This window comes from Plasmodium inui (assembly GCF_000524495.1).
Source record: "Plasmodium inui San Antonio 1 unplaced genomic scaffold supercont1.30, whole genome shotgun sequence".
Taxonomy (NCBI): Eukaryota; Apicomplexa; class Aconoidasida; order Haemosporida; family Plasmodiidae; genus Plasmodium; species Plasmodium inui.
In genome coordinates this window covers 129,011-152,732 of record NW_008481864.1, presented here as the reverse complement: position 1 = coordinate 152,732, position 23,722 = coordinate 129,011, and the positions used below count along the sequence as shown (strand labels likewise).

Sequence of the window (23,722 nt, the reverse complement as noted above, 5' to 3'; positions counted from 1 at the left end):
TTGCCTTAGGAAGGCATTGCGCTATCCAATTACGCCACTGGTGCTAATTTATATTTTGTTTCCTCCGTACTCTATTATGGAATACTTCGTTCCTCCTGATAGAAATGAAACCTACGTCTTCTGAAGCTCTCCCATATACAATGAAGCTTAAAAAAACAGCGAATGCGCAGGAATAGGAACCGAAATATTTTTCAAATGCGTTTAATATAAGAAAGGAGCCTCTTATATACATATTTCCTGCTGTTCGTAAAAGATTGTACGCATAACGGAGACACGCAAATGAGAATATAAACCAACGTCAATACGTACCATTTTCCTTTTTTCTTTATTTTTTTCGCAAATTTTTTGCCCATAAAACTGTTATACATATATTTCGCAATATTTCACTTATGGAACTGTGCCAATAAATATCCCTCTTTTACATATACACATAATCTTTAAATTCCAAAATTGTTCATCATAACGCTTTTCTGCAGTATGAACACTTTTAACCATGAAAAAGGTAATATCTGTGCCCTTTCAAATTGACTTCTTTTTTTTTTTTAATCTAGAGTTTGAATAGAATTGAATTTTTTTAAGGTAAAAATTTCTGACATCAAAACAGGCAATATACAAAAAAAAAAAAAAAAAAAAGTACTTGCAAATCGAACTAAGAAATAATGTCCGCATAAAATGAGACATCAAAACATATATTTTTACATATATCTTTATATTTAAGAATTACATGTGTTTAATATGTATCTTTGTAGGGTTAGCTCGCGCTCATGCATATATGTTATGCAGAGCTTCGATTCGGCGCATCTTATTATTCGCTTTTGAGGCAACTTCTGCAGAGTAGGATTTAAGCAGTGCATAAAGATTAACATTGGGCCTATGGCGCAACGGTAGCGCGTCTGACTCCAGATCAGAAGGCTGGGGGTTCGAATCCCTCTGGGCTCATCTTTTTTAGAACACTGTTTTCTTTTTTTTTCTTTCTTAATTTTCTCTTAAAAGGCAAAGTTCTGATGTATAGATGATCCTCTCCCACAATGTTTGATAATTCATTTTCGCAGCATAGCTTGATAATATCTGAATATCTGCTTAAGAAGTTATTCTCCCAACGGAAGGGGGGGAGTACTTGCTTCTTCCATGTACGTGCACACCTGTTCCGTGCGGAACGTACGATTGTAGCTAAGGAATTATCCCACATTTTGTATAAATTAAAAAAAAAACATATTTATTGTGTTCATTATCCATCTGTTTCACATAAATTTAGAAAATGTATGAAAATTACTTTTCTTCAATTGTGCAGTACTCCATTTTAAATGCATCAGTTTATACGCGCGGCAATGTTTGAAAGCGCAACCCATTTTCCCATAAAATTCTGTACAATTTTGATGCGAATCACTACTGCAGGAATTTTATAATAGTGCGCATATAAACATCATTAAAGAATCAACTATTTTGCGAAAATTAAACCTTTGCAGTTAATTATGTCAATCTGAAGATAAACTCTTGTGTGTTTGTCAATCTACGCGCAAGTCGTTCTTTACATATTTAAATTTCTTTTTTTATTCTTTACATAGGCGACTTCTTACCACAATTTAAATTTTTCCGAATTTTACTTCTTCCGGATAATCAGAGAGAAAAAAAAAAGGATTCGAAAAAGTAAATGGCAGTTTTCACACCATTTTTTACTTACTCCTATCCAGTATGTTATTAGCACATATTATTTATATAAGCATTGTGTTATAATTTTTCTCATAAAAGATTTCCTCAATAAAATTAAGCCAAAATTGTTATAAAAAGTGCCTTTACGTAATTTCTTATACTTTTTCTATATATTTATTCTCAATGTACAAAAAAAATTAGGCCGGGCAGGAGTCGAACCCACGACCTCCCGATCCGTAGTCGGGCATTCTATCCAACTGAACTACCGGCCCTCATTTAAATAACGATACGACTGGAGCACTAACTGAAATTATTCTGTTGGTATGCTCTTATGAGTGCCGATTAACTGGAATGATTATATGCTGAAGGAAAAGAAAAAAAAAAGCGAAAAAGGATGCTTTTTTGATACACCAAAAAAGTGAAACGTTCAAATAAATTAAAGTGGGCATCTTCTTTTGTTTCCTTCTCATATGATACTTTTACATAAGAATATATATGACCGCTCGGTGTTATGCAGTTCTGTTGTTTATTTTATGGAACATTGCAATTTCCTTCGGAAAATATGGCTTAACCGAAAAATAACAGAAAAAAACATTCGCGCGAGATGAATGCCGGGGAATAATCCTATGCTAACTTTTCACATATGAGGAAAATTAAAATGTAACAGCGATATGGGCCTAATTCCTACTTTGATAAAAAGGAGGCAGTAATAATGAAAAAAAAATTTGCAGGCAGATAATAATGATTTGTTAAGACATACACTTGATGCTGCTCAAAGAATGCGTATTTTCTATATAAAACATTGCTGTCCATTTTAATATCACCCCTTCCCACACCATGGAAAAAGTAATTAATTAAAAAGAGAAAGGTGTTTCCCCATTCTATACTTTTTTTTTCTTTCATGGCTGTTTTCATCATCTACATTTATGTGTGTATGTAAATTTTCACTATCGCTCTGATTTTACTTATAAAAGGAAAATTTTTCACAGCTCATACATCAGTGCTAGAATAACGTGTTGATTCTTTACCAGTAGCTTCTTCACATGGGCAGAAATATGTCTATGTCCTCTTTTTGTCGATTGATTCAAAACATACCAATACGAACATACACATTGTTGCAGCTCATTTGGACGCAAACATATCCCCCCTAACGACAAGTAATGCTTTATTTCCGTCTTTTCTCTTGAAGCATACATAAAACCTATCCAATTTTACCAAAATTAGCGTCTCAAAAGGGGGCCTACACATCAGCGCTGCATTAAATAACACAATTCAGGACTGTAAAACTAAACAGAGGCTGTAATTGATAACAATTTGTACCGTTTCACAATTTCCTCCCCCCTCTTCTTTTTCTCACTTAAAATGCTGCACATAGTCTCCACAAGAGCAATGTGTTGTCATAAATATGCTTTTCATAACCTTGCGCTTTGGCAAAGGTGTCAGAGCTAAGGGATGCTAAGTGAAAATGTCTTTCTAACAAAATATTACATACGACCCATTTAATTTGTGACGGAAAAAATGATAATTTGCTAACTTTGAAAATTTCAAAAATATTCGAAATTTCTTGACGATTATTTATTTTGCGTTAACCACGAGAATATATCGTGGCCGTAATGGATTTATGCATTGTATGTGGCATTCAAATAAAAGAATAAAAAAAACCCAAACCACAGCCCTCGTTTTAATCAAGGTGTTTTTAATGCCAAGAAAAAGAAGTAATTCACAATTTTTATATGTACCAAAAAATAAAAATTTTTAAAGATTTAAAGGTTGTTTCTTTTTTTTTTTAATAAATAAAAGGGCATACGCCTTTTCTCTTCATAAATAGCGGTAATATTTATGAAAAAAATATTTCTGCCCATCAACAGGACCATCCTCATCCAGCATGAGAAACAATAAGTTCAATATGCGATTTCACTCAAGAAGCTCTTTCCAAAGAAAAAGAAAAAAGATAATATTCTAATTTACATTGACATCCTGTAAGGCAAATCGCTCAGAAATACGTTAAAGCAAAACACGAATTTCCTTCATTGAACCAAATAATTTATACTTCCCTTTTACGGAACGTCCAACAAACAAGTACACAGAACGATCCCACAAAATGAGGATAACAGTCGATATGATAAATGATGCTCATCAAACGAAAAATCCATCCAACGAAAATACCATAGTCTTAAGAGGTAAGTAAAAAAAAAAAAAAAAATAGAGCAATGTTGGTGAAAAAATGTACAGCCTACGTGTGAGAAAACGTGTATATATAAAACAGCTTGAGCGACTCCGCCCAGAGTTATACATTCGGGGAGTATCGGACTGTTCAATATATGTAGTCAAATGATACATAAATGCATGAAGACGTGCATTCATATATATACGTGTGTCCTCGTCTAAAGCAGCATTGCTTACTAAGACCGTAGCTCGGTGCACCTTCTAACCACGTGTGTCAAAAAAAAGGGACAACCTTTTTGTGCATCTTTTAAGACGTACTTACGCGCTTTTGAATTTCTTTCACCTTTTTCTTTTGATCCCCCCCATCTCTCAGGAAACAAAATAACCGTTATCGAAAACTTAGGAGTGACGAAGGACTACTTTGAATGCATAGACCTCAGTGATAATGAAATTCTTAAGCTAAATAACATCCCCTATCTGCAAAGATTAAAAACGTTAATATTGTGTAACAATAAGATAGCCAGAATCGACAGTGACATTTTTGAAAACATTCCAAATTTGAATTCGCTAGTTCTGACAAATAATAAGGTATTATAACACACCTCATAGATGAGCACACATTTAAGGATTAAAAATGAATGTGCTCATAATGATGAACGAAACCTATTTTGAAACGTCCTTTTTTAACACATGTGTTAACAAAATTTAAAACGAAAAATACTTTATTTTTCCCTTTGCAGCTTGAAAAATTAACCGATTTGAACTCTCTCTTTAAAGCCAAAAAGTTAACGAGACTTAGCCTATTAGAAAATGCCGTATCCAAGTAAGTGTGGCCAACTACATCGACAATGATGCAATCGTAGGGTTCTGTTAACACCCCAGTTTAACGACGCCCCCTTCTACCTCCGTATCATTTGGACCCCCCCGTTTCTCCTTAACAGGTTGGAAAACTATCGCGAGTATTTAATATACAATTTGCCATCTTTGAGATACCTAGATTTTATAAAAATAAAAATGAAGGATCGGGAAGCCGCAGAAGAAGCCATGAAGAACTTCTATCTAGATGAGAACAAAGGTCAGACGCAGGAAAAATGAATTCTGAATCATGGGGAATGTATCCCCTATGTACTATTCCTTTTTTTTTTTTTTTGCACCCCATATGGGCGTCATCGTATTCCTCGAACTATGACATCTTTTCCGATTCTCACATCAAATAATATTATTATTTTTTTTTTTTTCCTTACAGAAGTTCAATCGAGCTGATAGTTCGCTGCCTACCCAATTTTCCCTTTTTTTCTGTTAACACATGTGCACACCCATTCTTATGTTATAAATGGGGTAGTAATCTTGGATATCCATTAAATGCCCTCTTTTTTTTTCCCCTCCATATTTCACCCCTATATAATTAAAAAAAGGGAGAGAAAAAACACAGATACTCAAATATTTCCATTTTGTGTATTCACTTTTGTTCACACGTCCATTCATCATTTTAATAACTCTCAATTTTTTTGGAATACGAACGAAAAGTAATGAGATAAATCGCTATGTGCGTATATCCATGTACACATAAATCTATACTCTTTTTATAGTACAACAGTTTTTTTTTCCCTTTTTTTTTTTTCTTTTTTACATTTCTATCAACTGCGCTCACGCCCATTTGGCTACATTTCAGAATTGTCAGGGTATGTTGTATGTTGCGCAGATAATTTTTTTGTAAAAATTAAGAATTAAATATATGTTCATTTATTTATTTGTTTGTTTCTTTCTTTTTTTTTTTTTATTCCCGTCGCATTTTAAAAAATAATGTGAATACCTTTTTTTAAGTAGGAAAAACAGAGTATTACATGAAAAATGCAGATGGCTTAAGCCGCTTTTTTTTTGGTACAAATTAGTTATTTTTAACGATATTCTTAGTTCATCCCGTCAAGGGCAGCTGTCAGGTTTACATACTTACAAACCTCCACGTTCTAGCACCTCCGAATGCTACTGCTTACGAAGCATTAGTATGCATATACATGAACATACATATGGGGCGTTTACCCCTGTATGCAAAAATTCACGTACATCTGCACATTCGCACATTAGCACATCAGCGCAGCTGCACATCAACATATCCGCACATCCGCATCACAGCACTGGGATGACGAAACTAGATAAAACGAACAATGAGGCACCCAAATTAGATAAAATGGAATGATGCTTGACGTGTTCGCTCATCTCAAATTGGTTAATCAAGTGTGAACACGGCAAAATTAGAGAAGCACATTACGCACAACTTGTTGCCACAGATCCAATGAAGCTTCGTAATGAACAAACGAGAAGAGGCGTCCCAGAGGATCGAGGTATCCCCCCGTAGCAACTTGCACATTACCCATGTGCGCGTGCCAACAACATATACTAAGCCAGACGCATACCCAAATATCGACACCCGCGTTAATATTCTCGCACCCATTCCACGTCGTGATGAACCGAAAAGATGACGTAAAACATGAAAACAATTTTACCATTCGCTTCATGCTTTGCACTCAGTTTTTTCTGCACATGCTTCAAAGTAGACAAAATATACGAAACGAATAAAACGAATTTATTCCTTCACCTCCAAAAGAATGTAGCCCATAAAAAGTACAAGCCCAGATCGTCGACCCTACTCCATAGTGACAAAAGCAGAAACACCTCTTCTCCGCCCTTGAGTTATGAACAAAATGTAGAAAACGAAGTGAAAATGAGAAAAAAAATAGAAGAAGAAAGAGAAAGAAGAGAACAAATCAAGAAGGAAAATATCTTGTTCATTAATAAAAATTTCAAATATGTAAGCAACAACATCCCCATCAATGTTGAAAAGAAATACACATACGAAACGTTTAAATATAGTGACGAAATTCTTTCATATGTCTTTTTTGTAATAAATTTGTTCAAGCATGAACAGTATAAAAATAAGGTATACAAGGAGCACTTACAGAAGGAGTCCTCCCAGGGAAGATCAAATTGGGATACACACACGAATGAACTTTTCCCCCCCTATTCCAATGTGACAAACAAATTGTCCGAAAGGAATCAAACATTAGTATCCTATTTTATACAAAAATTTGGGGATAAATTCAAATTTTTTAATACACCAGAAAGAATTCAAAGGGAAGATTGGGCTAATATGTTTAAACTCGAACAGGAAGACAAAAATAACTTTTTTAAAAATATAAAAATTAAAAATGAAAAAACCAACGAGTACTATTTTGTCATATATTACTGCAATTGGCAGTATGAATGTATGGCACTATACAATGCCCTCCACCGCATTTTCCACAATTCTTACAACAATGTTCATTTTTACAACATTGACAATAGTGTACATGGGAAGGACATGCAGGGGGAAGGCGTCGCAGAGAACCTAGACCCAGTCATTGAAAAGTCCATGGATGAGGGAGAGATCATAACCAAGGAGGACATCGAAAAGATAAAAGAAATGTACATCAAGGATATGCAAAGTGGTGAAATAACCGATATAGATAGTTTACTTAGCAAGGAGGAAAACGAGAAAAACGATGCAGAAACAGATTCCACGCAGGAAAATTCAGACAAGAATCAACCACCCAGTGGGGACAAAGCGAGCAGTCTAACGAAGGAAGGGTCGAAGGAAGCACAAACACAGCCAGAGGAAAACAAGAAAAAAAGCTTCCAGGAGATAATGGCGGAAGAAAAGAAAAAGCTAGACGAAGAATTCTTCTTATATGGATACTCAAAGTATGAAAACATCGAGCAAATAAAGAAGGAAGAAGAAATGATAAAAGAAACGAAGCAAATTATCAAGGAAGAGAAATCAAACCAGGACAAGCTAAACAACGAGAGAGACTTCAAAAATATTCTAAATGATTTCGCATTTCATATTACAAATTACAAAAATATGTACCAATACGACGCGGATGGGGAGGAGGAGAAGAAGGACCTGTCAGAAAATCCCAGCACAAATCTGAGCGAAGACGAAAGGAGTGCACCACCTCAGACGCTGTTCCGAACAAACTCTGCTGACAACCAACCCGTTGAAGAAAGGAATGCCCAGAGAGAAGTAAACATAAATGTCATTTTTGTTCGTCTAAGCAACAGCACAGTGATCGCGAAGACCAAAAACATAAAGGAGAAAATTAAAAAGAAATGGATCTATTCCCACGAAAAGGAAATCAAATTTTACGAATTAATCCTCTCTGTTATGTTGAATGAAAATATTTATTACAAGGACATACCCCATATGGACATATTCTCTATAACGTACAACAAAAAAAAATTATATGACTTTTTTAATCAAGTGAACTCAAACTTAAAGCACAGTTTCATTCACAAAAATAATGTGTATGATATTTACAATAACGTTATCAATGAGAATATGGATGTCTACAATTTTGACATCTACGATGGGGACACAAATTCGCCAAAAGGAACTACATCGGAGGATGGTGTGCATGGGGAGGCATCTAATCCAAGCGGTGACTTTGTCGACTCTACTCCAAACGATCATGTCGTTTTTGAAGAACTAAGTCTAGATGAAGAAGAGAAAGAAGATTTTGGAAATTACCAAGTGATATATGATGGGCGCATGCACGACAGGAATGACATCGATGAACAGCCACAGAGTAAGACAACAAATGCAGCCGATAGCAAAGAAACAGATACACCAGATTCCTCGCCTTTAAAAAAAAAAGGCCAAATGCAGTACAAAGTTATTAAAAAGAAACATAATAAAAAGGAAAAAAGTAAATACGAAACATTGTTTAAAAGAAAATACAGCAATATATTTTCCAACACTATTAAAAGTAAACTTTCTATTGAGAAAATTAGCTCCATATCGAATGTCCAAACACACGCCAATTGTACCATCGACACGTTTAAGAATTATTCTCTTCGTGAAATTTTTCAAAACGTTTCCCCAAATGAAAATTTTAAAATTGATGAAAATTACGTGTACTACTCTAATTATAAAATCCCCAAAGAAATCTTCCCCTTTATTCTCCAGATGTCCCTAGCCTTCAAATATGAACACACCACTCTTTTGATGAATGCCCCCAAAAAGGTGCAGTTCGAGTTCAGAAATGTCTAAGTGGAGGATGCTATGTGTCCTTCAAGAATTTAGAGACAGCACACGATGTGTATTATGTATCTTTTTACGCCAGGTGTGCATGGTTAACGGAGCAGTGATAGGTCTCAAATGCAGCTAGCCACTTAGCACCATCAAAATATGCCTTATAGGGGCTTCCCTTCGGAAGAGCAGAAATTGCTCCATACACGTTTAAACAGTATGTTATATCAAGTACATTCTATTGCTGCTCTGGCGCGAAAACTTGTCACAAACGTTAGGTGCCGACACAGCAACCGCTTTGAAGTATTCCCGCAGCAGAAAAAACGTAAAAAGGGACTACAACCATTTGAATAACAATTAAGCGGTAGATGAACCGAGAGAGGTATGGAATCCCTCCCCACCTTCTTTTGCTTAAATCAACACATCAGAGAAAAAAAAACTGCCGAAATGTCTGCAAAGTTGCATATTAAGAATGCACACATTCCTTTAGACTATACAAAGCTGAATTAGTGCCACTTTTTAAAATTTTTATTCTTTTCCCCCATTTGAGTCCACCATATTGACGTATGTGTTTCCATAAAGTACATTCCTTAATTGTTTTTTTTTTCCCATTTGGATGAATATCATTTGTCTCATGAGATGGCAAAAATTTTCGCAATGTCTGTTTATTAGTTCCATTTTCGCTGCCCACATTGAAGTAGTCTACCTCGTGCCCTCTCCTCGTGGCTTGTTTCCCATTTTTCTAAATTAAATACCCCCAAGAGGGTAAAACTTTTTGATTCACCATTTAGTAGCATTAACAATTATCCATTTTTTATCGACGTGTTGTGTTATATGTACATGAATACATATTTCAAAAAAAAAAAAAAAAAAACAAAGTCACTTATTTTTTGTAGCCTCGTGCATCTGCGCTGTGTGCAATGGTAAACTTCCATTTGGGAAGCCCAGGGAGTTACTCCTATATATGGGCCTCTTTCACAAACAAATATAAAAAGAGCCTGGACGAAAAAGGGAATAATTGATTCCCTTTTATGCACAAAGCATGACAAATTGTTACTAAGTTAGGAATTACATAAGCATGTGAAACTCTAGTCCTAATTCCCTTCGATGTTCTTCTTTTTCAAACTAGCGTACTTAAAAATAGTTGCTAATTCTGTCAGTTCTGAGGCAAAACTGTTTTCCTGGCACATCTGCAAGAATTGGTCAGCATCGACATAATCGGCGTACGTTCGTAAAAAGACCAAGGACTCTTTTAACAGCTCCTTGCTCATGCAGGTGTTATTTTCATTTTTCAATTTTATCATTTTTTCACTTAACATGAAAATTGTTTTATTGGTCAAAAGGAAAACCTTCTGAATGAGCTCATTCTTTTTATCCTCCAATTCTTTTATTAACATTTCGTTTTCGTTCTTCGTTTGCTTCCTCTTCAGCTTGCTCTTTTCCACGTCCATGCATTCCTTCCTTATGATTAGGTTGTCTATGCTTTCGTAAATCAGTCTCAGCACGTAGTATTCGTCTGCAAAAAGGGATGAAAACAGGTCAAAGGGGTAGGTGGACATGGAGAAGCGAATATAAATGAGCAAGTGCTTTACGCACGTAGGCTAATAGAGGCGTATGCCCCTAACACATAACTCACCTAAGCTGGAATCCTCCAATTTCGCAAAAATAAAATGCATGACGGACAACTCCTGGACGATTTCGTTCTCAAGCAAAATCGCCACAACAGTGTTCAGCAAAATGGAGTTGTTAAAGTAGGCGTACACGATTGACAATAATTCTATTTCGAATTGGAGCGTTTTCTCCTCAGATGTAAGTACCCCCGAATTTTTATAATTCGAAAAAATGACCGCATGATTTTTGAAGGTCTTTTTCAAAGAAGAAACATTTGAAGAGTCAAAAAATATGAGAGCCTTAAAAAACAAAATTAAAATGCTGTAACTGTTCCAACACTCTGCACTTTCTGTAAAATCACTTGGAAAAATGTAGCTGTTAAAAAAGGTGCCATCCAAATTGGTACTTGAAAGGTTATCTAATTGCTCAATACTTTTTTCTACGTTATCAAAATAATGGGGGACTTTATTCAGACATGTTTTTTCATTTAGGTAATTAAAAAACGTCTGAATAAAGAGATTAATGGAATCTTTAAATTTGTCCAAAGCCTTCTGCTCAACATCTTTATTATAATCTTCCTCTCTGCTCATGTCATAAAATTGATCTTCTATATTGTTAATCTCGTCGATGGAATACTTCAAAATGGAGTTAAAAATGGAATACTCGTGAAAGGTTTCGTGCTCACGATCCACATCACACTTAAAACTGTTGCAGTAGGTGATAACCGATTTGGGAATCAAATTTTCTAACTCGTTTTTATATATTAACGAACATGATTTAAAATAAAAATTTCGTGTCCACTTTCGGAAATATTTTTTTTTCACACTATACATTAAATTGGTGAACTTTTTTAAGTTATTTCCCATGTCTAGATTCTCCAACTCCTCCTTAAAACTCTCGGCGTCAAAACTGTGTTTGTTCCCATCAGTTTGTTCATTTTTTGGGGCATCTTCTTCATCGTCACTTTCCTCTTCATCATGTTCGTCCCTTTCGTCTTTTTGCGCTTTATCCGAATCTTCATTGCCCCTATCAGCTTCCTCCTCATCCGAGCTGTACTTCACGTCACCTTCAATGCAGAAGGGCATTTTGCAATCCATGTTTTTCATCGCGTTCAGTGTGCTTTCATTTTTTTTCAGGATGACAGGGGTTCTCTTTGTGCCGGTGGCAGTGCCGTGGTGGTCGTCGCCGCTGTGGGGGTGTTCATTGGGTAGTTCATTAAGCTGTTCATTTGGCTGTTCATTGGGGTTTTCATTCTGCTGCTCATTTGGTTGCTCATTTGGCTTCTCATTTAGCTGCCCGCTCGGGTCCCCCTCGTCCCGCTTCCTCTTCTTCTTGTTTTGGTCGGACTCCTCGCGCTGTTGGGTCTCCCCACCCTTCTCGAGGCCCATCTTCTGCAGGTTCTCCTTCTGCACTTTTAGAATTTTATTCAGGTCGTTATACTTCCTTTTAAAAAAGTTCTCCTTGCTCTTCAGCACCTTATTCTCGTAGGAAAAGTAGGACAACATGTAGAGACAGAGCTCCATGAAGAGGTAGAAGGATTCGTTGTCCAAATTCCCAATTTGCTTCAAAACAAATTTAATACATCTGATAATTACACTTCCCAAATTTTTATTTATTAACAATAATCTATGAACGAGGGATATATAAAAGTAGTAATTCTTCCTATTAAAAGACGACAATAACTTGTTGATGATGCATTCGATTAACACATTATTGTATAATTTGCTCTGCAGCTGAACGTACAGACCTAATATTTTGGAGCTGAATTCAACGCTATTGTTATACAGTTGGATGATGTGTAAAATATGTTCTTGCATTAACCACACGTCGTGCATGTTCTTACTATCTGCATGCTTTGTCTGGAATTTAATTTGCAGACTGAAGATACTCTGGACGCATTCGTAGTTGGCAAAGAATTCTGCATTTGTGCACTTCTCGATGGCCATTGGAAGGGTTATTTCTTTTTTCTTGTAATTCTGCAGTGATGCCCCAACTGAGGTGTCTTTACTAGAGTTGCTTACATCGTTTTGCGAAGCATGATCCACTCCGCCATTCATACCGTCACATACTCCGCCATCCACAGCGTGATCTCCATTTTCCAGAAGAACAACCCTGTGAATATCGGACTCCTGTTCCTCACCAGATAAACCATCCTCCAAACCTTCCTTCTTTAAAAATATATCTTGAAATATCTCCTTCTGATAGAACCTATGCGTAGCCACGCTTTTTAAATTATTCTGCACATAATTGTACAGTGCACTTTTCAAATAAAATAACCTATCGTAAAAACTGTCACTATGTATGACACTGTTAATGTAGATGTATATATACTCGATGGTCGCCACGTCATTATTGTCCAAGTCTATGTTATCAATGTGTTCTTGTCTTTTTTCGATTAAATCGAAGCAGATTGTCAGCATGTTATCCAAGTCCTCTTTATTCTCATCATATATCTGCTTGGATATATAAAAGAAATTGCTTAAAAATAAGTACAAGATGTTGTCCCCCTTTATGAACTCCTTTTCCTTGTACAATTCAATGCACAGTTGGTACAAATTTTTAAATAAATTCAGACATTGAGAAAATGGAAACACGTGGCAACAGCTTAAGGCGATTATGCACCTTATCCATAATAAGCAGTGCAGGAAGTTTTTCTTTATAAAAACTTCTATATTATGATTTAGCTTCAAGAACAAGTGCAGCTTCAGCTTCTCATCATCCTTCGTTATTATTCCCAATATCGTTGCATATATTCCTATCTTCACTGGCATGTAAAAAATGCACTCCAGGATGGCCTCAATGCACTGTGTTATTCTGCTCCTCTGTATTCTTTTACACAAATGAAATATGTCGTCACTATCTATTAGCTTATCTCCTATTTTTATTATCTCATTTTTGATAATATGTAGCTCTATCTCCTCCATCGTTCTTTTCCTAAATGCCTACTGAGCAAAGGGAGCTACCTTCTTAGCTTGCCTTATACTGTGTATTATACAGGTAGACTTCGCCGTTGATGTGATATGTACTATGTGAAGATAAGAAAACGGGGGAGGGGAAAGAAAAAAGGGAAACAATATAGGGGAAGGAACCCCCCCCAAAAAAAAAGAAATTCCCACCAAGTTGAAAAAAATGTGCGAATACTCTCAAAACGATTCGCAGAAATATGTATAAAAATAATCCCCCATATGTAGGAAAAGAAAAAAAAAATGTCAGAAAATTGTAATTTTCACTCCTTCCACAAACAAAGAAGAGGTTCAAAAAAAATAAATAAATAAATAATTTATCACAAAAAGGATGTTGCCTATATTGAAAGAACATCTCAAATTCAAGGGGCAAAACGAATGATGCCTTCATAATTTACCAAATTATGCATACGTAATTGTAACCCAAAGGGGCAAACCCATTTATAGCGTCACAGGTAATGTTAAAACAATCTCAAAAGGTGATTTAATGATGGAAGAATTGATGGGGAGAAGGCGAAAAAAAAAAAAAAAACGCCTATTTATCATCAGCGTATATAAAATATGCATTAAGTAATACCCAGTTGATGCAATCCACGGATTAATAAAATTCTCCTGTTGACTACAAAAAAATGTTAATTAAAAAGAAAACTCGTTCGCGAAATATACAACATGGAATAGAGAAACCACTGAAACTTAAAAACAGGTTCTTGTAAAAGAAAAAACTTAACACAACCATGAGCCTCGGGGTGGGGGTCACACAAGAGGGACTGCGCCAGATAAAAAGAATTCTTTTTTCTCAACCCTTTCAAAAAAATACCACCAAAAAATGTAGAACTGGGGAAGGGCAGAAGAAAAAAAAAAAATATATGCCACAAATGATAACCCTGTTTAGGATGGTAAATTCCCCCAGGAGTTACATAACAGCTAAAAAATTAACATTATGATAAAATATAAATGTTCACCAAATAATTGCAAAAAGCCTTCAGTTTGTCAATTTTCCGCTTCGTCAAAGGCGAATAACTGCAACTCTGAACCTTAGCTGAAAAGGTACAACCACATTGTGGGCACACAAAAATGCATTACAGCCAGATGAAATTACGTTGTTACAAGCGCGCCAAAAATATATTCTCCCTATGGAACCATATAAAACGTGTAAGGTATCTGCCCCCAAAGCTAACACACGTGAGAAGATGGTCCCCCATGAAATCTACGTAGACGTCTCACACAGAACGCCGTATGTGCTACCACTTCGAATAAGTTCTTTTCCCAAAAATAGGAACATCCTTGTAAGCTGTTATATGCGTCACCTCCCGATAAAGTGGAACCGTAGAGCTGCTAATAATTGCACCGACAACACGTTTAAGCGTTCGTAAAAATATACACTGTGGGGGATGAATATGTCCACACAGCTGCTCTTCCACGCCCATTAGTGTGGCACCCATTCTAACATTTACTCTGATTTTCCGTTTTTGTGAAGCCGCTCACCTCACAACCATTTCTCATTTCAAACGCATGGTATAACGCCTCCTCGGATGGCCCACAAATAGCTCCTTGCGTAATATTAACATTTTAAATGATGTGAAACTCACGAATTCACTTCATATCCCACACGGATGGGATAAACCGCTCAAAAAAAGAAAAAAAAACTGACCGCTCACATGGATCACAGTTCAAGCAGTATTACATCCCAAGGAATGTTCTTTTTGATTTGCGCAAAGGCGCCATAAGGTTGGTTTTAAGAGGAACAAACGTATCCACAAAACGTAACATGCATATGCACACTAGGGTAAAAAGAGCCAACAAGAGGGATACATGCATACCTACATACATATATATATTTGAGGAGAAGAAAATAGGGAAAAAGAAACATTTGGGGGGTGTCAACTCCGAAAGAATGAGGATTTTCACACGACCAGAAGTGGGTCATACAAAGCAGCAGCCGCAGGAATTTACCCCCAAACTGTCTTTACAAAAAAAAGTGCGGGTAATTGAGCATTATGGAATACCGCAAATTCTGAGTAACGTGATCGGGAAACACAAACAACTTGGACTTTTCTCGTATCTTAAAAAAAGTGATAAACACGAAAGTGGACAAGGCACAGCTCACATTATCACTCTTCGCACTTTCATCAAAAAGGCCGAAACCAAATTCTTTAATTTTTATGTCCAAGTATATCGTCTTATCGCGCTCATTTTCATAACCGTAAGAGTTGTACATACACAAAAGTATGTTCAATATGTCCATCAAATGGTCAAAAGCTTTCTTCGCTTTGTTTCTCACAATGGATAGGTAAATATAATTATATACCTTTCCCCACATGTCTGCCTCGCCTATTTGGTGGAAAAATATTTTGTTACAAAAAAGGAATTGAAAAAATGTCTTTACTACAGCTAGAATGCTCACATTTTCTCTGCTAAGCTCAAATAGGAGGCATATGAATTTTTCTATGTGATTGGAAGAAAACGCTTCTTCCCCGATTGGGAGCGCGCCCTCCTCGCAGTTTTGTGAGTCGTCCGGACCGCTTCGCTCGATTGGCTCGATTTTCCCGATTCGCCTAATTCGGAAATATCTATTTGTACCATCTTGTGCTTCCCCTGCTTCCTCAAAGCGCATACCGTTAAGGATATCCTCCTGATGATGCTCCTCACTTGTTTCGAATCGAAAGTCATGGAGGTGCTCCATCTTAAAGAGTCTGTTTAAATACTGATAGTTGAAAAGGTGCAACCAAGTCCTCATGTCATCTTCCCTGGACAGGAAATAGCACAACAGGCACATCCCCAACTTAAAGAAGTGGACACATGAGCTGCTGTCATAATTAGCGACACTCTCACCACAGCTATGGAAGTATTTATTTATAAAAAAAAGGACGCATTTCCATAATTTTACAAAATTAAAATTTTCCAAATAAGGAGAGGGAATATTAAAAACGAATAGGTATAGGTGCTGAAACAGCTCAAATTCGCGTACATCCACAAGCGCGTCCAAAATCTCATTAAACATGGTGTAAATCTCTACCTCATCAACTGGAACCCCTCTTTCAATAACTCGAAGGTTTACGGACACGTTTTCCAATCTGTCCCCATTCGCTTTATTCCTAACCACAAGAAGGAGCATAAAAGTAAGGCATTTTAAAAGCGCCAAAATGGAGAAAAAGCAAAGGTCACCCTCCCCAGTTCTGGCCCCCCTAAACAAGTCCCTTATCTTGCAGTACAAATTTAAAAGCTTCTCCACATTTTCTGCTTCCACCTCGTCACAATTTTCGCACTTATACATGTCAATGAAGAAATCGACAAATATTCCTATCGACGTAAAGCATGCCTTCTTATCTTTCGTGAAGGTGGAATCCAAAAAGTTGTGGAACTGTTCTACGTACTCACTAAAAAATTTGTAAAAGTGAAAAATGTTTCTCTTCTGTAAAATTTCGTAGACATCTTTATAATAATTATTATTATCAACATCTTTCATATTTTTTATTATAAAACTTGTGGCAATTAATTTGGACTCCATTTTTTTTAGCAGCATTTTATTTTCTTCTTCGAATGTTTCTTTTTGCTCCATTTCCTTTTCACACATGGAAACAATTTCGGCTGTCAAAACTTTGGTCACTGCAGCACGAACATGTGCTGAGATGACCATATTGTGATTCGACCCAAGTGAAGTTAATTCTTTTTCAACATACTTTCTTACCCTTTCTTCTGGATCACTCCCCTGGTGTAAAATTACTTCTGGGTCAACTATAGCGGGGCTCCTTACCAGTTCACCGATTAGGGTTAAAAGGGGAAGACAGTTCGACGCATCAGCATGCTCCAAGTATCTATCGTCACAGCCCAATGGTGGACCTCCTATTTCTTGCTCCACCTTCGCCTTGAAGCTGCCTCCTCCGATAAATTCTTTCACCTGGCAGTTCACATCATGCACCATTTTTAAATCTTCGTACTGCTTTATATCACCTACTCTCTTTTGATCCCTGAAAATATGCTCATCATCCAAATCGAGAAGGTATTTCTTCTTCAGCAAGTAAAGGATTACTTGACTGCAGTAATTTCTACCCTGCTGCGCATCCCTAACATGGCTAGTCGATTCGAAGTGCTCACTTAGCAACGTACAGTGCACAAACTTTACATAATGGTAAAACGGAATTCTGTGCACCAGGTAGTACAACAAGTCATTCACATAGGACAAGTTACAATTACACATGTGCTTTGAAATAAACTCCACAATGGAGGAAAAAACCGTTATGCAAAATTGAACATTTAAAAATGCATTACCCTTTAGTAACACTTCGTACCTATTTAGTAACTTCATAATTACAAAAGAAACAGAACTTAACATAAACTTACCCACGTTATTCTCTTCAAATAGGAATGAAAAAATATGTTTAACACTCTCTTGGATGTCTGTTAAATGTTCATAGCTGGTGATTATTTTCTCTAAAATTTCTTTTTCCTTTTCTAAATTATTGTACTTGACTAATCTGATAAAAAAGATTTCCTTTTTTGTGTAACTATCGTCCTTCCCCTCATTTGGTATTCCCAGATCGGTATAATCCGTTTCCATCTTTTCGCTGTTATGTATATAAAACTGAAGCAACGTCTTGACGTGGAAGCTGAGACGTTCTGATGACAGAATGCAACTGTTTAGGCAGTCTCTAAAATATAGTTCTACCTTTTTCTTCTTTTCAAATTTTTGGTAATACTGCAGTAATTGTTGTAAAATTTCGTTCGTGTGGTTACCTCCCGGTCCGTGATCCCTCTCAGGGGTCCCTTGTTCTTTCCTACTATGCATCTTCGTTGTGCATGATTTTGCAGTTGGGAGAGTTCCCCTTTCTTCTTGGGGGCTCCCCACATTGTTCACAGTGAATAATCCGCTAACCCCAACACCCACGTGATTACCCCTGTTCGGGTTACCCAACTCGGAGAAAAATCTAACACACACACTTTTAAATGTATTCAGAAAGGTGATGCATATTTCCTTGTTCATCATGGCTGATTCAATTATTGCACAAATGAAGGACAAAAAGGGGGCAATTTTTTGGCAAAACGTTTTTAAGTCTATCTTCTTAAGAATATCTGTTACGAAGATCAACATGGCATCGTTAATTAGCTCGTTATGGTTAACGACGACGAAAGTGGTAAGCTCTGTGTTGAGAGCATCCATCACGCAAGCAAAATCCGTGGAGTTGAAATTCATCTGTAAAAACTCCCGTTCTACCCGTTTCATCGTCCTACTCACATCTGCCACGGATATGTGTTGAAAAATTTTCAATTTTATTATTTCGTGTCGCGCTCTTATCGTACGTACTAACAGCTCCTTACAAATGGCCTTTACGATATGACAGAGTCTTTTGTTAGCCTTCTTAAAATCGTCTACACTAGGGGAGGGGACGAATTCATACGCGTGCACCTGGTCGCCATTTCCAGATTGGTCACTATTTCTTCCTCTTCTTAATTTACCCAACAAGTAAGTCATTCCATATCTGTCTAAATCGCCGCCGTCGTATTTCCCCATATCATGGGCGAAAAAATCCCTCAGTTTTTTGTCGCACCTGTATAGCGCCAAGTCAGAGTACTGCATGAAGAGAAAGGGATACAGGTAGCTAAAGCAGTGCCTTCCCAGGGATGTATAATGCCCAATTAATTCAATGTTCCTTTCGCTACTAACATAATGATACACATTGTTCAAGACGTAGTCTTTTCTACTTTCAAACTTTTTTATTTCGTTTATAAAATTATTATCTACTTCTTTTTCCTTCTTTCTAAAATATGTTTTGTACAACAAATTCTCATTCGCATCACTGAAGGTGCGGTACACCCCTTCGGCGAATTTTTCCACCGTCTCCTTGTCTACCATTGTGATGGGCACACCGATGGAGCTACGGGCTTTACTGTTTAACGTCGCCTGTTCGTGCGATTCCTCTTGGTTAGGGACACTCCCCTTGGATTCGCCCAAGAGGGAAATATGGTCAAGGTAATCCTTTGCCTGCTCCAAAATGTCGCAACTCATTTTTCGTTCCTTCCTTAGTGCGGTAGTTTCCTCTTTCGTGAATTTTGCAATATTTGAGAAGGCCTCCATGTTGCTCGTGCTAGCAAGCCCTTCTGAGTCGTTAGAGGATGTAGTTACTGCCTTGTTCTCTTCAACAGTTGTGCCTTTTTTTTCCCTGCTCGTTTTTCCTCCCTTTAAAAAGCAAAATACCCTCACCAGGTTGTCCACATCATTCATGTCCACAATGGACTGAACGGAAAGGGCAAAAAACAAACTACTTAAACCCACAAAGCAGTACTCAGAATATACATCGCTCCTCAATTTGATAAAGGAAATGAAAAACTCCGCTATCGATGCGAAGTTTCTCTTTACGTGTTCCAAAAAGGGGTTGTAATTTATAACATAGCACAAAATTATGCACAGAAATTTGTTTCCACATTCTTTTGCCTCCACTTGCGTGTGTTCCAAAATGGAATTTAAAAAATCGGATGCTATTTTATCCGCATAGCTTCCCTCTAATCGCAGAATCATGTGCGATATGTAACGACCATAGAGTTGTTGAATTTGTAAATTATCCACATGGAAGGAATCCATTATGTCCTCCTTTAGAATGGCATTAATCCTATCATCTCTCAGTGTGGGTAAGCAGCTTAACAGCTTTAACACATTTTTTACTAAACATATATTAGCGCCAGTTAAATTCCCCTTGGCGTATTTCAATATCTCCATGAGAACCTCCACTATATAACCAATTTGAACAGCGCAATCTTCTCCTCCTTGGGGCAATTCTGAGTAGCTACTTTCTTTTACCATTTTAAGCCACGTCTGCACAAAATTTCTCGAAAAAAACACCAAACGGAGGAACTTAAAACAGTACCTCAACAAATCGGTCTCTTCAATTTTTTTCTTTTCCTTCACATAGCTGTGATGTATGTGAAGGAAACAATTCGTAACCACTTCTACAACCTTGGAATACTTTTCACCAATTTGTTTTTTCTTTTTTATTAAGTAACCAAATAGGTACATATGTGCGCATAGTACATGACTCTCCTCCTTCGATTTTTCAGCTACTTTTTCCACATTTTCTGACGTCAAATCAGTCACTAGGTCGTCAAATAGATTCGCGTGCGTTTCCTTACCAAGCAGATATATTCTGGCCAGCAACTTCGTTCCCTTCTTTACCAGCTTGTGATTGCCTACGTACAGCATGTTGCTTAAAATTAACTGCATTCTTGTCTTTGCTAAAACTACCAAATGGGTATACAGGCCCCTCTCGCTCTTTTCTAACATTTCAAATTGTTTTCTCCTAAAGTTCGCGTCTACTTCTTTTTTGATTCTCTTCAGGAAGGTACGTAACCTCTTTAAAATCAGCGTAAAAACGGATGAGTACACAACTAGGTAATCCTCCTTCATATTCCTTTCAAGATTTACCGTCCCCATTAGAAACAGGTCCAGTATCAAGACGGCATAATAGACACTTTCAACGTGGGAGAAGGAGCAAAAGGTTATCTTCTTGTAGTACTGAAGCAGATTGTGCAGTTGGTCTAGCCTATACTCTGCATAATGCGTGTTTGCATATTCGGTAGCAAGGTCTGCACTTTGTGTGGTAACCCAGCTGGGTTGAACTATTTGGCTGTACTTTAATGATTCTTGTTCGCAATTGCACTCGTTGCAATTTCCTTCGTCACAATTGGCCCCGTGGCAAATTTTATCAACGCAACTGTCCTCGCCGCCTACCCCCCCATACGCAGCACCAAACGGGCGAACCACACACCCATCGTTCACGCGAAACAACTTTTTGGAAATAAAAAAGGTGTACTCGTCAAACGCTATTTTCTTTTCCTTCTTCTGCCCTTTCAAATAATCCCTTGCTAAGTCTGACAAAACGACGTTACTGCTCCTTTCAAAGAGCAGCGGGTAGTACACACATTCATAGCTCCCCGCGGGGAATATGCTAACGGCCCATTTCATCACCACACTAATTAGCAACGCGTTATCTACGAACGGTACAAATTGGTCCAATAAATGCTCAACATTCTGCGCTATTATTTTTCGAATGTCTCTTCCGTTTGTTGGAGCAACTCCTTTTTTTTTCTCCTTCAATCCAAACAGTCCATTTTGTTCGGATGAAATGGAGTTACCCATATGACCACACCATTCCGCATTCTGTTCTATACGATCTACACACTCCCCCATTTGTTGGACCTCTTCTCCTACCACTCCCCATACCTGCATGCACCTCTGGAAGTATTTCTCCAGGGACAACAGAACTCTGGTTATATTATTGTGCCGTATGTACGACTCTCTGCTCCTCCTCTTAAACCTTTTCAGCTTGTCAAAGAAGGAGTAGCTCAAAGTGTACGCCCTTCCCAACACGGTCATATTAATTTTTTCCTCCCTCAGAAGCTTTTCGAAAAATTTATCTATCATAGTACAGATATCTGTAAATGTCCCGGAATTGTCACTACCACCAGGGTCAGAGTCCGTTCCTTCCTCATCCAACCCTTTCAGGTAACAGAAAATGAGGTGGAAGATACACTCAACATAGTCATGCAGAAACTCACTTGAGGTCTTTTCCAGAATGAACAACATTAAGCTGAAGAGGCACTTTTTCAAATCTTCATTTTTCAGACTGATGATGGTGTTTCCACTTCGATTTAAAAATTTTACAAACTCTCTTTTGTCATGGAACAAAACGTGAAACTTGGAAAACTCTGTCTCAAAGTGGATGTTCTTCATATCGTTAAGAAAGTGGAAGAAGAAAAAAAATATATAACTCATCAAAGAGTCCAAGTGCGCCCCATCGACTGCTACCTCAGAGCTGTTGAGAAATAAAGTCAGAATTTTTACCGCATATTGCACTGGGTACATATTATTATCAAAATATTTCAGTATGTCCAAATTTGTGGCTATAAAATGGGCGTCATTAAAATTTATGAGTCGCTTCTTCCCAAGTAGCAGCGAATTGGCATACTCCTTAATTTCGTCATACTTTTCAGTGGAGCAAATAACGTATGAAGAGTAACTCAGATTGTGATTGCACACAAAACTGCTCAGAAAGTATAGCGTATTCTTCTTCATTTTTATGTGGTTTTGCACCGAGTAATTTTTACTATTTCGAAATTTGTCCTTATATATCTTAATAACATCACTTGGAAGAAATTTTATTTCCTCCACATTTTTGCAGTATATTGGGATCGCCAAAAATTCATTTGTGTGCTTTATGAACTGGACAATCTGTTTGGCAAATATAGACTCCCCCGAAAAGTATTCCTCCATCTCCTTCTTATTCCTCTCATCATTTAAAATCTCCAAACATTCGATAAACTTTATCATCATAAGGATACCCATTTCCCTGTCCGCAGATAACTGGGCGCCATTTTCTATTAGAATCTTTTGAAATTTCATCTTCTCTCCATCGTCTGCGCTCTTAAAACCGATATCTAGAAATATAGACAAGGTGCTGTTATATAGAATCCTGTTCCCGTTCGCTTTGCCCACGTGTTGGAAATAATTCCCCACTATCTCCGACAGGGGTATATCAATCCGCTGAAACGATTTGCATCTCAAAATGCAGTGACTCACAATTTCTATCAGTGTTCGTTGGGGCGTCCCTTGGTTAAGTAGCAGTTCGTTAAGCAGCACGGGGATGAACTGGAAAAGGAAAAAAAGAAAAAAAATAAATAAAATAAAAATAAAAGAACCATAACGAGTAAAGTGACCACAAAGTATTGCAACCCATCTTGTAAGAAAAGAACAAAATGTACAACACATGATGCCGCTTCAAGGCACATAGCCCTTCCTACAAAACACTCATCTCAAGCGCCACGTAACGTGTTACTTTATACAAGACAGGCTTAATCTTGTCATCCCCCGTCAAGCACAACTGTAGCAGGATATCGTCGTAGCTCTTTTTCTTCACCTCCTCAGCGGACATTTTTGGAGCGAAATGGCCAAAAAAAAAAAAAAAAAAAAAAAAGCGAAAAAATGTGCAAACTCGGTTAAGAGAAGAATATGCAAAGAATGGGCCACTTCATTTAGGCAATTCTTATCATTTTTCAATTCTACGTTAGCTTCAAAAAATGGAGAAAAAATGAACAACGAAGTGACCATGCAAGGAAGCCTTCCCTTTTCAGCATACCGCTATCACCATCTTAAATCTCCTCCTCGTGAACTTCATTTGACGCACAGGAATCATCACCTGCGTGTGCTACAAGCAGGAAAAAAACATGAAACAAACAGAAAATGGGAAAAATATTTTGCCGAAATTGAACAATTTAAAGC

At 37.2% G+C, this 23,722-nt stretch overlaps 4 protein-coding genes and 2 non-coding genes across 6 annotated transcripts; 3 read left to right on the top strand and 3 right to left on the bottom strand.

Annotated features, from left to right (window-relative positions):
• Positions 1-867: 867 nt before the first annotated feature.
• C922_04839 lies at positions 868-939 on the top strand. The gene has a single exon. It is a non-coding gene; the product is annotated as a tRNA-Trp (tRNA).
• A 909-nt stretch (positions 940-1,848) lies between these two features.
• On the bottom strand, positions 1,849-1,922 carry C922_04838. Its single transcript has one exon. It is a non-coding gene; the product is annotated as a tRNA-Arg (tRNA).
• Positions 1,923-3,751: 1,829 nt separating this feature from the next.
• Positions 3,752-4,911, top strand: C922_04837 (U2 small nuclear ribonucleoprotein A'; the record flags this gene model as incomplete). Its single annotated transcript, XM_008820415.1, has 4 exons — positions 3,752-3,830; positions 4,190-4,404; positions 4,557-4,639; positions 4,758-4,911. The coding sequence occupies 4 exons, from the start codon at positions 3,752-3,754 to the stop codon at positions 4,909-4,911; spliced, it is 531 nt and encodes a 176-aa protein (XP_008818637.1).
• A 1,393-nt stretch (positions 4,912-6,304) lies between these two features.
• Positions 6,305-8,902, top strand: C922_04836 (hypothetical protein; the record flags this gene model as incomplete). Its single annotated transcript, XM_008820414.1, has 1 exon — positions 6,305-8,902. One exon carries the CDS (start codon positions 6,305-6,307, stop codon positions 8,900-8,902), a length of 2,598 nt encoding a protein of 865 aa, XP_008818636.1.
• Positions 8,903-9,975: 1,073 nt separating this feature from the next.
• On the bottom strand, positions 9,976-13,416 carry C922_04835 (hypothetical protein; the record flags this gene model as incomplete). The annotated part of the gene is made up of 2 exons (XM_008820413.1): positions 9,976-10,397; positions 10,518-13,416. The coding sequence occupies 2 exons, from the start codon at positions 13,414-13,416 to the stop codon at positions 9,976-9,978; spliced, it is 3,321 nt and encodes a 1,106-aa protein (XP_008818635.1).
• A 2,005-nt stretch (positions 13,417-15,421) lies between these two features.
• Positions 15,422-23,375, bottom strand: C922_04834 (hypothetical protein; the record flags this gene model as incomplete). The annotated part of the gene is made up of 2 exons (XM_008820412.1): positions 15,422-23,092; positions 23,280-23,375. 2 exons carry the CDS (start codon positions 23,373-23,375, stop codon positions 15,422-15,424), a joined length of 7,767 nt encoding a protein of 2,588 aa, XP_008818634.1.
• Positions 23,376-23,722: the final 347 nt, after the last annotated feature.